General features: G+C 52.2%; 3 protein-coding genes across 3 annotated transcripts; all 3 read right to left on the bottom strand.

Annotated features, from left to right (window-relative positions):
• Positions 1 to 5,679: 5,679 nt before the first annotated feature.
• VOLCADRAFT_41528 (uncharacterized protein) lies at positions 5,680 to 7,482 on the bottom strand (the record flags this gene model as incomplete). Its single annotated transcript, XM_002955801.1, has 2 exons — positions 5,680 to 6,416; positions 6,645 to 7,482. Coding segments are annotated over 2 exons (1,575 nt in total), but the record flags the coding sequence as incomplete, so codon positions are not given.
• A 2,683-nt stretch (positions 7,483 to 10,165) lies between these two features.
• Positions 10,166 to 11,347, bottom strand: VOLCADRAFT_96817 (uncharacterized protein; the record flags this gene model as incomplete). The annotated part of the gene is made up of 2 exons (XM_002955800.1): positions 10,166 to 10,348; positions 10,976 to 11,347. 2 exons carry the CDS (start codon positions 11,345 to 11,347, stop codon positions 10,166 to 10,168), a joined length of 555 nt encoding a protein of 184 aa, XP_002955846.1.
• Positions 11,348 to 11,606: 259 nt separating this feature from the next.
• VOLCADRAFT_96816 (uncharacterized protein) lies at positions 11,607 to 12,032 on the bottom strand (the record flags this gene model as incomplete). Its single annotated transcript, XM_002955799.1, has 1 exon — positions 11,607 to 12,032. One exon carries the CDS (start codon positions 12,030 to 12,032, stop codon positions 11,607 to 11,609), a length of 426 nt encoding a protein of 141 aa, XP_002955845.1.
• Between the last annotated feature and the right edge of the window lie 1,108 nt (positions 12,033 to 13,140).

Genomic DNA, 13,140 nt, shown 5'->3' with positions numbered 1-13,140 from the left:
AACGTACTCCCCGAACCGTTCCTTCTCTGTAATCCATACCCCGGTGCTGTCCTCCACTATAAAGAAATGTTATTCAAGTATACTGGGCCGTAGTTGTGCTGTCATGTATAGCGGTATCAACAATTACTTGCCCGTAGCCCAGAAGCCATCGAAAACAAAATTTGCCCTTATGAAGACCAGAAATAGTAGCGAAGGCACAGAAAGAAACTGCGGAAAACGCCGCCACCAATGAACATGTGCCCTTGCTCCACATGCAGCCTGGTCAAGACGAAGGTCCCTTAGAAGAGTATTTCTATACTAATCGTATACATGATGATGTGAATGCCGTGGGTGAGGAGGATGCATCATCAGGTGAGGGTTCGGACACCGATGAGGATGATGGGCCTGCCAGGCCCATGATCCTCAGTGAGGACGCGAACTCCCGCCAGCTAGTGGTAGAGGTATACTTTTAGTTCGTCCACAAAACCGTTACATCACGTAAGAATCTGCTTCATCAGGCGGGGGTCACGTTCAGGAATGCAGTCGCCACAGCGGACATCAGTACCTGCCCTACGTGCCGGGCTGAGAGCTCCGGCAAACCACTGTCTTGTCCGATCACCGTGGTGACGTGGGACCAGCCTATTGAATTGGAGGTTCCCGTTCACTAATGCGGAACCTGCCGGAAGCAGTTCAGCATCCGAACCACCGCAGTGGACTGCCTTCAGGACTCGAATGTTGTCTGGGACATCAGTGATCGACACGCCGGCAGCCCACCAGGGGCGGCAAGCAGCCAACCAAGGGGGCCGAGCAAGCAACAGGGGGTGGCCAGCGGGGGAACAGGGGCGGCCAGAGCCAACGCCTGGGAAGGGGCGCCAAGCTCGCGGCTTTGCTACAGAGACAGCGTGGGGGGTCTAACAGGAATCAGACCAAGTGAACTGAGGGTTAATCTAGGACTTCCTGTTTGGGGAGAGTGATGGGATACTGAATGGGTGCATACTGGATGATCCTGCTGCGTGTGTGTGCATGAAATGAGTGTTGATATGCCACAGGTACATCTCGCTGGTGAGTTGCCTGTTTATTTACAAGAAGCTGTGAACATTTCAAACAGCATGGTTGGGGAATGCATGACCTTGACTGACCACATGGCCTGGCCAGGGATCACACCTGAGGCTGAGTACGGCAATCATGAATGCAACTGGAATGCAGCCGTTCGGGCTGATTTTTTGCATACAGCCCCCAAATACCCTCACAAGGCCACGGCCCCAAGCGCGCGTCCAGATTCCGACATCGCCCAACCCAGGTTCCAGCGCCCGAGTGTCACCAGACCCCACCCGTGCAGCTGTCAGGCACCCTAGCGCCCCGGCCCAAAGTCAAGCGTTCGGGCTGACTTTTTTCGGACAGCCCCCAAATACCCTCACAAGGCCACGGCCCCAAGCGCGCGTCCAGATTCCGACATCGCCCAACCCAGGTTCCAGCGCCCGAGTGTCACCAGACCCCACCCGTGCAGCTGTCAGGCACCCTAGCGCCCCGGCCCAAAGTCAAGCGTTCGGGCTGATTTTTTGCAGACAGCCCCCAAATACCCTCACAAGGCCACGGCCCCAAGCGCGCGTCCAGATTCCGACATCGCCCAACCCAGGTTCCAGCGCCCGAGTGTCACCAGACCCCGCCCGTGCAGCTGTCAGGCGCCCTAGCGCCCCGATGATGCGACGGTTTGGTGGATGAACTTAAATTATACCTCCGTCACTAGCTGGCGGGAGTTCGGGCCGTCAGGCCCATCATCCTTATCAATGTCCGAACCCTCACCCGATGATGCATCCTCCTCACCCACGGCATTCACATCATCATGTATACGATTAGTATAGAAATACTCTTCTAGGGATCTTCGTCTTGATCAGGCTGCATGTGGAGCAAGGGCACATGTTCTTTGGTGGCGGCGTTTTCCGCAGTTTCTTTCTGTGCCTTCGCTACTATTTCTGTCTTCTTAAGGGCAGGTTTTGTTTTCGATGGCTTCTGGGCTACGGGCAAGTAATTGTTGATACCGCTATACATGACAGCACAACTACGGCCCAGTATACTTGAATAACATTTCTTTATACTGGAGGACAGCACCGGGGTATGGATTACAGAGAAGGAACGGTTCGGGGAGTACGTTTTGAACCGTCGTTTATCATTACACCTAATAAGCTTGCAGCTTTTACAGCATCAGAACGTTTTGGAGCTGCTGAAAAAGTACCAAACAAAAATGCAAATTGTTGCGATTTTGACGGGGAGGGTTTACGTTCCCCGTGTGAGGCCTTGCGCCGTTCGTTTTGGGGTCCCCGTTCCATGACTCTCACGTGCACGGGGACCTCGCCATAGCTCGTTTCTTTGATGTAGCCTTCATTGCAAATGCAGTACATAGATAACCCCCTCGCTAAGTTTTTCAAGAAAAAAAGAGGTCACAGTGGCAACATTCAAACCTGCTTACCATGGGTCCTCTCTTTTCCAAGCTAATACAAACGCCATTCACATGACTGTAGAGGATTTTGTATTTGGAAATGAGACCTAGCAAATGGTTCGGATGCCAATGTACGGATGCCAACATTTTCGATGTTCCCGCTTTTCATTATACATGTCGCATTCCCTTACTGTTGTCTTGATTCATGCAAGGTCAAAGTAACGCCGGATATTCGCAATTTTTTACTCCCAAACTTTAGACATTCTTCCGGGGAGTTCGTAAGGGCCCCGTTTACGGCGGAAAGCCGCGCCGGTAGGTCTCCGCCCCTAAGAAAATCTGTTGCCGGGGATCCCGCCATGGTGTTATAGTAAACACTCAACAGGTTAGTAAACGAAGACCTCAATCACGCATGTTTTTTACATTCCTGAGAAGTCCGCTAGAAACCATTTCCAACAGCACGCAAGGTTTCTGGCTTTTACACCAGTGTTTGTCCAACGCGCTCCGCCGCACGCTAAACTGCGGGCCTCGATCCGCAACGTCCTATCTTACTCATCGATTATCTGTCTATTTAGCTATCTATCTGCAGGGAGCTAGCTGGGTCGGCTGCGGGGCGGTAGCCGGCCCTTTCCTGGCAACGAACGGTCATACCGCAGCAGCGGGCATGAAACAAGCAAAAAATAGTTATATAAGTACGAACAGTACAACAACGACAATCCGCAAATCGAAGATCACAAGAACCTGCCTCCGTCCTGTATTTGCTGCATCCATGCATACACGTGCGTCCGCGTGTCAAGCAAAGAAAATGGAGGTTTACACTCTGAACCGCTATCAGGGCGCATATTATGATGTGTGATGTGTGGGACAGAGGGCCACATCTTCACCCGTGGCCGCTACACGGCAATCCTGCCTTCCCCTTGATTTCTGGGCACCCTCATCTAGTCACCCTAGTCAACTTCTTCCGCACCCCACCACCAACATCCAACGGAATCTGCCGGATCGACGACGGCCCAACTCCATTCCTAGCCGGCTCCCGTGTCAATTTTATCCCAGGTCACCACCGTCCATCGACTTGAGGCTCTCTTTCAGGTCTCGATCTCGGGATTTCCCGGGGGCAATGGTCCGTGCCTTATCAGTTGTGCCTAACCTGTGTATATGTGTATGTATGAACGAGTAGTGAGCCAACGGAAACTATTCCAAGAAGTCTCTCAACGAACAAGCCTATTCTGAATAAAGGAATTACTTTGGGACTTGGGCACGCATGCAGCAGCCGGCTCACTTGCGGATGGCCCATCCACACGTGGACTGCATACATGTGATGAATCATATCTTCACCCGTGTGCGCTACCCGGCGAAACCCAGTAAGTCGGGGCACCCTCATCCAGTCACTCTAGTCGAATTCTCCTTATTCAGTAGGTTGCTCAGGTTCAGCACCCAGCACCGACATCCAACGGAATCTGCCAGTTCAACGGCAGCTAAACTCCATTCCTGGTCAGCTCGCAGGTCCGCTTTATCCCAGGTCACCACCGTCCATCGACTAGGGGCACCCTCACCTTCCACATTCAATCGGAAGGTCTTCATAAAACATGCATAGGCAGACCCCTATCGTGTACATCTGCCTGCCTGTGTATCACGGCATCCATCCTGCTTATAATTAACCGGCCGCTGCCTCCACATCTGCTGGGAATACGATTTTGATCATGTGAACGAATCATGAACTTAGGTTCGTCAAGTCCATGACGCACCTGGGCGGTACCCATATGGGAGGCATTTCCCACACCCCATTTGCGCTGAACTCTCTGTAAGCGACTATGTATCCAGGCTATAGCTAACGAACGGAGCAACATGAATATATACACAAACATGCACACATACATACACACACAAACGCTCACACAAATATGGTTACCAGCCACATCTCTCAAACAGCCACGTCACACATACATGATACACCAGACCCATCCATGCAGAAACATGGGGAGTGGGGAAACGAAGCAAGCTCGCTCACATTGCCGCCGCCGCTGCCAGCACCTGCATTTTCAGAAAGCGCCAGCCCACGTATTTCACAAAATAATTTAAGCCGCTCTCTTTTGATACACCCCCGGCTGCAGCTGTAGCGTCCGTCGCAGTAGTCCTAAGCCCTAGCTAGTTACACAGCTGTAGCAGCCGGTACACAGTACGGTGCTATAAATACGCGCAGAGCGCGACCACCAGCAACTCGAGAGACCTTTTCAGCGGTCAGCTGCTACAACAGCGTACATGCCGCCATTGCCATCTTGCAGCCTGCATAGTATCCCACAGCACAGAGCTGCGCGTGCGTGTGTGCCTGCCTGCCTCACCAACAGCTCATCATGTGTGCGTGGTTGGGCCCTCCCAGAGGCATGCAGATAGCTTACAATTCCACCTGCGTTTAAGCAGCAGTCATTCATGGGGCAGTTCAGATAGGGATGTGGATAGGGTACGTGACGTCTTTTGTACAGGTTTGCGATCATTTTCAGTGCTTGAATGCTTAACCAGCCATCGCAAAGGTAGAGTCTAAGCACAAAAGGTCTAATTAAGCCGCACATATATGCGTCGCTTCATCTCATAACTTTGGGACCAACAAAACTTGCGCGTTACGGTAGGCTGCTGTGGATTGATAACGAGGTGCATCATGCACAGCAGCCTACCGTAACGCGCAAGTGCGTCTGCTGTGTACACACACTCGAGAGCCGCTGCCCGTCCCTGCAGCCTGTCCCCGCAGCCCGCCTTCAATTCCACCAAGCCTAGCGCCCCTCCGTCCACCACTACCACCCCCTACATGTGCAAGATAACCATATACCCCAAAGCTGCTGAGGACAGCCTTATTTTAACCTTGCATTGTCAGGCGTTGTGTTCTTATCTGTGTACCTGCCTATGCCTGCCTGAACTGCTTGAACAAAACTTGATTCCAAACTCTCCACTCAAGCAACCACATACGGACAGTAATGCATGGACACCCAGCCATTTACTGCCTAAGTATTCCCCACCTGCTAACGCGCATGAAGAGCAGCCAGTGCCCTTCGCGCCTCCAGCTGAACCTCAACATCATCACTGCTTGTTAGTCCCATAAGCATAGGAAGGCCGCCAGCCTCAATGATTGCCCTCCTGTGAACGGAATCCGAACCCATCCTTGCCAATAAGCCTGCTGCCCGTTGCTGGAAGGCACTCTCTGGGCTGCATAACAGCCCTACCAGCGCAGAAACACCACCAGCCTGGGTAATGGCGGCCTCGTTGGCAGGATTCGCTGCTAAGCTCAACAGCGCTCCGGCAGCTTGCTGCTGGACACCGGCATCCGAGCTGCCGAGGAGTTCAATCAAGCGATGGACACCACCAGCCTGGGTGATGGCGACCTCGTTGTCGGAATTCGCCGCTAGGTTCCACAGCGTCCCGGCTGCTCGCTGCTGTACATGAACGTCCGGGCTGCAAAGGAGACGTACCAGGGGCGGGATGCCGCCACTCTGGACAATGGCAATTTCGTTGACAGCATGGACCGCTAGATTCCACAATGCACCTGTCACCTGCTGCTGGACACCTATGTCTGAGCTCTCAAGGAGGCGCACTAGCGGGCGAATGCCACCAGCATGGGCGATAGCAACCTGGTATTCAGCATCCACGGCTAGGTTCTTAAGCGTTCCTGCTGCCCGCTTCTGCACTTCGACATCTGAGCTGTACAGGAGCCTCACCAGCTCAGGAATACTGCCGGCGTGGATGATTGCAAACTGATTGTCAATGTTCGCAGCTAGGTTCTGTAGCGCTCCTGCTGCACACTTTTGGACGCCTGTGTCCGCGCTGCTCAGTAGCTTCACCAAGGGGCGGACACCGCCTGCCTGGACGATGGTAACCTGGTTGCCAGCATTCACGGCTAGGCACAACAGCAATCCTGCTGCCGCCTCCTGGACAGCGGGGTCTTCTGAAGAGTCCAGAAGGTTCACCACATTTGAAATTCCACCGGCGCGTATGATGGCAGTCTGGTTCCGAAGGTCTTTAGCAGCAAAGTCCAACAGTGCCCCTATAGACTGTTGCTGGACAGCAGGATCTGGACAGCACAAGAGCTCTATCAAAGCTGGAATGCCGCCTGCCTGGATGATCGTGTAATCACAGTCAGCCTTCGTAGCTAGGAGTTTTAGTACCCCTACTGTATGCTGCTGAATACCAGTGTCCCTACTGCGGAGGAGACTCAGCAGAGTCTGGATGACGGCGACTTGGTTACCATCAGTGCTCGAAGCCAGGTTCCACAGCAACCCTTCTGCCCACTGCCGTACATGAAGGTTAGGGCTGCCCCAGAGCTTCACTAGGAGCGGAATGCAGCCGGCCTGTATGATGGCGACCTGGTTGGCTGCATCCACAGCAAGGTTCCACAGCACCCCAATTACCTGCTGCTGGACACCTGCATGTGAGCCGCCCAGCAGCAGCACCAAGGAGGGAATGCCACCAGCTTGGGCAATAGCGACCCGGTTGCTAGCATTGCCAGCTAGGTTCCTCAGCACCCCAGCCGCCTGCTGCTGCACCCCCGTATCAGGACTGTGCAGGAGTCTTACCAGCGGGGGAATGGCGCCGGCTTGAGTAACAGTAACCTGGTTGGCTGCATTGACGGCTAGATTCTGAAGTGCACCTGCTGCCCATTTCTGAACGCCAGTGTCTAAGCTGTCTAGCAGCCGCACCAGCGGAGGAATGCCGCCGGCCCTGGTGATAGCGAGCTGAGTATCAGCATTTTTAGCAGCTAGGCTCAACAACACCCCCGCTGCTTGTCGCTGCACATCACCATGTGAGCTTTCCAGGAGCTTGACGAGGAGAGGGATGCCACCAGCCTTGGTAATGGTGGCGTGGACATCACCATTCGCAGCAAGGCTTAAGAGCGCACCGATAGCCTGCTGCAGGACACTAGCGTTTGAGCTGTCCAGGAGAGTTATCAGGGCGTGAATGCCGCCAGCCTTGGCAATGGCGACCTGGTTAGCAGGGTTTTTGGCAGCAAGGCCCAGCAATGTCCTTGCTGCCTGCTGCTGGACACCCGAATCTGAGCTGCCTAAAAGTGCCACAAGAGGGGTGATTCCACCCGCTTGAGTGATAGCGACTTGGTTAGCAGCATAGCCCATAGCTAGGCTACACAGCACAGAGGCCGCCCTACACTGCATGCTCACATCCGGACTGGCGAGGAGCTTGGCGAGGCAAGAGGCATCTGTCGCCCGGACAACCACAGTGCTCAGGTCTTCGTACCTCCCTTCATCCGCCATAGTCTGCACAATCCAGCAGAGGGCCAGAGGCAACAAGGGTCAAGCCGGAAACATTCCTGTCTTCGCTATTTTATGCTCTGCGGGGTGTCCATTAGGAGCATACCGTATGCTGACGATATGTGTAGCCTGTGACACAGGTCTGCAGCATAAGTTCGGTCAGATAGGTAGCTTATAAGCTAAGAAGTCCGATAGACAACAAGCCCTCCAAGCTGAACCAGATCTCTGCAAGGTTATTAGCTGTGGGTGGGTCTCGCATGCGCGTACCTTGGTTGCGAATAGTTAACTTGCACACATAAGCGAATGGTAGGCCACTCTGCTTCGGCCTAACCACGTATGTATGCACTGTGAATGAGTGGTCACCGTACTTGCAGTCTATCTAGATAATAAGGTTCTATACGCGCCTTTATTACGCCTGATTAGGCCAACTTGTGCCTCACACGCTTCACGCTGCAGCTGTTCAAGGTGTGCGTTTTCGTCTCATCAGGACGGATTCCCAGTGCAGTGCAGTGCAGTGCAGCGCGCGGTCCGTTGTGGCCCCATGGCCCTCTACTACCCCAGGTAAACCCTTAGGGTCTGGGGCTTTTTGTAATACCTCCCCCTCCCCCTCCTACATACGATGCTACTCCTCCATGTGTTCCTCGGCCAAACACCACAAGCCGATGAACGGACGGAGCTTTTCTTTTAAAGAACGTATCAATTGAGGTCGCATCGATTGATGATCAGACATCTACACGTGCCGTTGACTTCTAGTCTGCGGTGTACGTATGCATGCACCAATATACATGTGCGTGCGCATACATGTATGTACCGTAGTGCTACTTATAGTTCGTGATCGCTTTGTTCGGGGAGGGGTCAAAAACCTTTCTGAAATTTGTACGTGCTCTTTGAATTTCGGGGAAGGCCGGACCAGATTTTGCGGGCATGATACAAATTTCGGGGCCCCTTCCAAAGTTTCGGGGCTTTTCAAACTGCAGCTTCCAGTCAGTCTCCCTCCACCGGGAACCCTTAGGCTCATGGTCTCTCACCATTTTCGCACTTTGGAAACGCCCTAGCAAATTCTGGACCGATCGTACAGTTCAGTACCAGTGGCAACGACCTAATAACCAACCGGCCGGGCCAATACAGTGTTTGGGTGGTTGCTACTGAAACGTGTCTTCATGTGGCTGAAACCCCGACGTAAAAGGCATTACGACGCAGCTGGATGCACCAAACAGGAACCCTCACCCGGTCGCTCACCGGAGCGTTTGGTGCTAGCGGTTTCATCCCGCATTGAAGCAGGGTTGCCTGTCTTGCACGTTTTCCAGCGTTGTTCATGTCCTACGTTTATGACTATATTTTATGTATTTAAGAGCTGATTTCCGCCTTGAAATCCTAGTTTTTGCGAAGTTTGATCGACCGGCTTCGGAGGGTACGATATTTCGGGGCTGCGGTCCCTTGGGATACCTTCGAATTTGTACGTGCTACATATTCGTGGTGCCTCCCGAATTATTGTAGCACGAACTATAAGTAGCACTACGGTATGCGTACACTGGCATGCCGTGGGGTTTAATTAGCTTTTTAAGAGACACATTATCGTTTTTCTGCGCTCTTGTCGTATGTTACACGTTCCAACACATATGCTTGAGATAGGACTTGTTGGCACGGATCTAGGAGTGGCAACTTATTACTGTGTACTGAGTTCACCACCGCTGCTTCGCCGCCGCTGCAAGCCGTTGTGTGAAGTGTAAACACGCAAGACACGCATGATCACTGACGACAAGCTTAAGGATGATTATGTTAATGCTTAACAATCAAAAGGGTGCATCCTTGGTGTATGTATTACGGGATTCTGACATCCGCCGATCGGTGCATTTTTTGCAGCTGTGGTGCGAAAAAAATAAATACAATCATGTTATACGTTCGTAACTATATGACCATCTATCGATCGGACAATGGTAGAATAAAAAAGGCAGTAGCTGTCCTGGATTTCAATATTTGAACGTGCGGCGTGCAGCAGGTGTGTAGTACGTGGCCTGAGTAAAAGTAGTTCACACAGCACACCAAATTTAATGGCTGGCGAGCGAACGAGCTCGTTGTCTCGAGACAGACCACTTACCAGCCAGCGGGCCACGTTCGGGGTAATGCCCTCCTGCTCAATGCCCTCCTGCTCGATGCCCTCCTGCTCCGACGCACTTGCAGCTTCATCCGCGGCTATTTTCTGCTTGGCGGCCTCCTCTAAATCATTCCATTTTGACTGCCAAGGCATGAAATCCACGGCCGCGTTTATTTGTTGCGCATATAAATGGTATGTAAGCGCATGTACAAGTTACATAGTCCTCGCTCTCCTAAGACCAGACAATCGTCCTTTATTAGTTATAGCTGACGTACTCGGAGTACGTGGCTATGCCTTTAGAGAAGCACAGGCAGTTGGCAGGTAGGGTTAACGGCATGGAGTAGCAGCAGCAGCAGCAGCACACACGCATAACAGCAGATACCATGTTTTATTTTTGCAAATATTCATCTATGTCGTACATCGTACATCATGCATGTATAACACATCCACGATACACACCAGGGGCTTAGCAACTGCCCGCGCAATGTCCCCGAGCATCTCCGCACGCGGGCATTGCGCGCCTCCTGCCTCAACCTGGCCACATGCTTTGCCGACTGCCTCCAGGACGCTCAACCTTTCGTCGAAGAGGTACTGCAAGATAAACAAAACGGATTACACATGCAGCAGCCGGGCGTACATACATCTATGGAAGCATGCATACATGCGAGCTGACCAGGAACTAAGTTGAGGCGCCATTGATCCGCTGGATTTGGTTGGATGCTGGTGGTGAGTTGCTGAACCCAACGAATACATTCTGAAGTCGGATGGGGTGAATGAATTAGGGTGCCCCTCTCGCAGGGGAGAGCAGGGAACTGCCTCGGGAAAGGGGGCCGCTGGTGAAGCTTAACCACCCTGTAACAACATACATGCACATGCAGGGGCAGCAGTCCGCCTGCCCATGCTGTCCTACCAACTACTGCATTTACATGCATTGACGGTGTGGATGCTGCGTAGCTGGGCTGGCTGAAATATACACGTACGTCACGCATGCATACATGCATAACAATTGCTGATGCTGCGAAGCGGACGCCGTACTTAATATCATATCTATTGATCTCACTTGTCCAGTAAAACAGCTAAACAGCTAAACACATGTGCGTAGAAATGCGCGCCAACATGCAGGTTGCATAACGCATCTACATATATGTACGTAATCCGCGCAATGGAGACGACGGTTGAGTAGCAACTTGCTTTGAAAGCAAGCCTCCTTGCACGCACCTTAACCAGGTGGCCCGTGTACCCGCTCTTGACGAGCGCTGCCTTGTAAGGGCTCGTGGCCCAGCACACGTACGCGCCACCGGGACGTAGAGCATTCCCTGATGGTGGCTGCTCGCTGCCACATTCCCGTGTCTCTAGGTCATCTGGTGAGCCGCCAGAATTGAAGTAATCCACGATAGCTGAGGCTGAGCCCCACCCAACATCGCATGTGAGATACGAGCTGCCACCAGCAGAGACTTGCCTTGTTTGCGTGGGGCTGCGGCAGGCATCCAGCACTGCAAACGAGGCAACCGCATGCTTGCGCATGTGCACGAGCACCTCCTCCTCAAAGCAGATGCCAGACAAACGCCTGGCCTGGGCGTCGTTTGGCATCAGGTAGTGGTAGCCACCATCGGTAAGCCCATGTCCGGAATAATACAAGAAAGCCCAGCATCGCCCACTGAACTGTTCAAGCCGTTTCTGCAAACAAGGACGGCGCCTTTGTTACGTTGATGCGATTTTGAGTAATACGAGATAGCGCGTGCGGCTGGAGCAGTTAGCATGCAACCGAAGGAGATGTGCTACTACCTATGAGCATCCAGCGGCGGACAGAAGCGTGGCCTCTATCATCCAGCATTCCATTGGGCTGATATTAGCATTTAGGTCGTGAAGTAGCTGCATGTATATCAATAGTCAAGCACTTGGCCCGCTTACATACATATACGACCATAGATTTTAGCAAGTCCATTAGTAAATGCTTGCGAGAAGGACGCAGATTTGGGATAACTGATACGACGATATGCACCAAGTGCAGAGAATGCAATGGTCTAGAGACACGCGCCTGGAACAAGCAGATAGCTTCCTCCAAGCTGCACCGATCTGCTTTTGGCACCTCATAGCCATCCTCGGTAGCCGTCCCAGCATCCTGGTCATGTCGCAAAATTGGCCGTGAAGCGATTCCACCGCTTAGGAGGCGCCCGAAGACAATCTTCGCCTCGCTGCCCGCACACTTTATAGGCGGGAGGCGCTGGTAAGCGCCAACGCCAATGATTAGTGCTACGCACTCCAGTGACGTCATTGAGAAAGGATATGTAGCAAGATTTCATAAAATCCTTCGCTGCCAAGCAAACTATACTTTCGTAAGCGATCTACCATCTGCAAGGAAGTGCCAGAACCTTACAAGGATACACTTGAGAAGTATGCAACGAAAACATGAGTCCACATAATTTTTCCAAGCTCGTTTGCAGGTTGCTGCAGCAGTGGAATGTTACGGGTGACGACGATGTACAGCTGTATTCGAGGCGAATGTGGCTGGCGTCGTCATCGCAGGAGAGTTACCTGCATGTGATGCGCACTACAGTAAGAAAAATATGCTGCAATTCATCTGTAAACTAGTCATGTTACAGACGGCTTGGCTGCTCGTATAGACGTTTCACGATCCTCCACACGTGATCGACGGGACTCTGTGATGAGCTGGTGTACCTCCGTGGAAGTGCTTTCCCTAATGGACATACCCATCTTAATCCAGATTCACAGCTATGATGTTTTTCAATTTGCAATATCTCCTCGTCGTTCTTAATAGGCAGCCGAAGAATCCGAAATTGGATGTAAAAACATGCCTGAGTGTGTTGGCGTTCTCGGGCTGACGAAGCAAATTTCAAATAGCAAATTTGTGGAGGCAATGAAAGACAATAGTTGTACTGCATCCTGGAATGACTTGAGGAGGCGTCAGCTTTTCGAGCAGCATTCGTTCCATGCAGTCTCTCCACATATGTATGCATGACAAGATTCACGCTTGGCAAGTCCTTACAATATCAATTCTTGTCGCTTACGGTATCAATTCCAAGGAAACATCAGCATAGGGGCGAATGACTCAGCCGACCCGTAACAGTGTGCGACGACCCTCCGCTAGTGAACGCGATGCCCGTAGTCGGAGTACCAGCGCACGAGCACTCGGTCATCTTGAGCAGCAATTCAAAGCGATACAATTTCTAGGTAAACAGCTACTTCTCAGCCTAGGCAGACGATCTAAATTGCACAGATGGTATCCCATCTGCACAATCAGTCAGTCGGTTACGTAATGGGCTCTGGCCGCTTCTCGCGTTCGTAACAACCCTTTTTAATCGGAAGGTGTCTTCTGCAATCTATTGATAATATATGAGCTTCATCCCTCTAAGGTTGATGTA

The sequence above is a fragment of the Volvox carteri genome (genome assembly GCF_000143455.1).
Source record: "Volvox carteri f. nagariensis unplaced genomic scaffold VOLCAscaffold_55, whole genome shotgun sequence".
In the NCBI taxonomy this organism is placed as follows: Eukaryota; Viridiplantae; Chlorophyta; class Chlorophyceae; order Chlamydomonadales; family Volvocaceae; genus Volvox; species Volvox carteri.
Note: the sequence above shows the minus strand (reverse complement) of the source record. Positions and strands in the feature narration are given on the sequence as shown.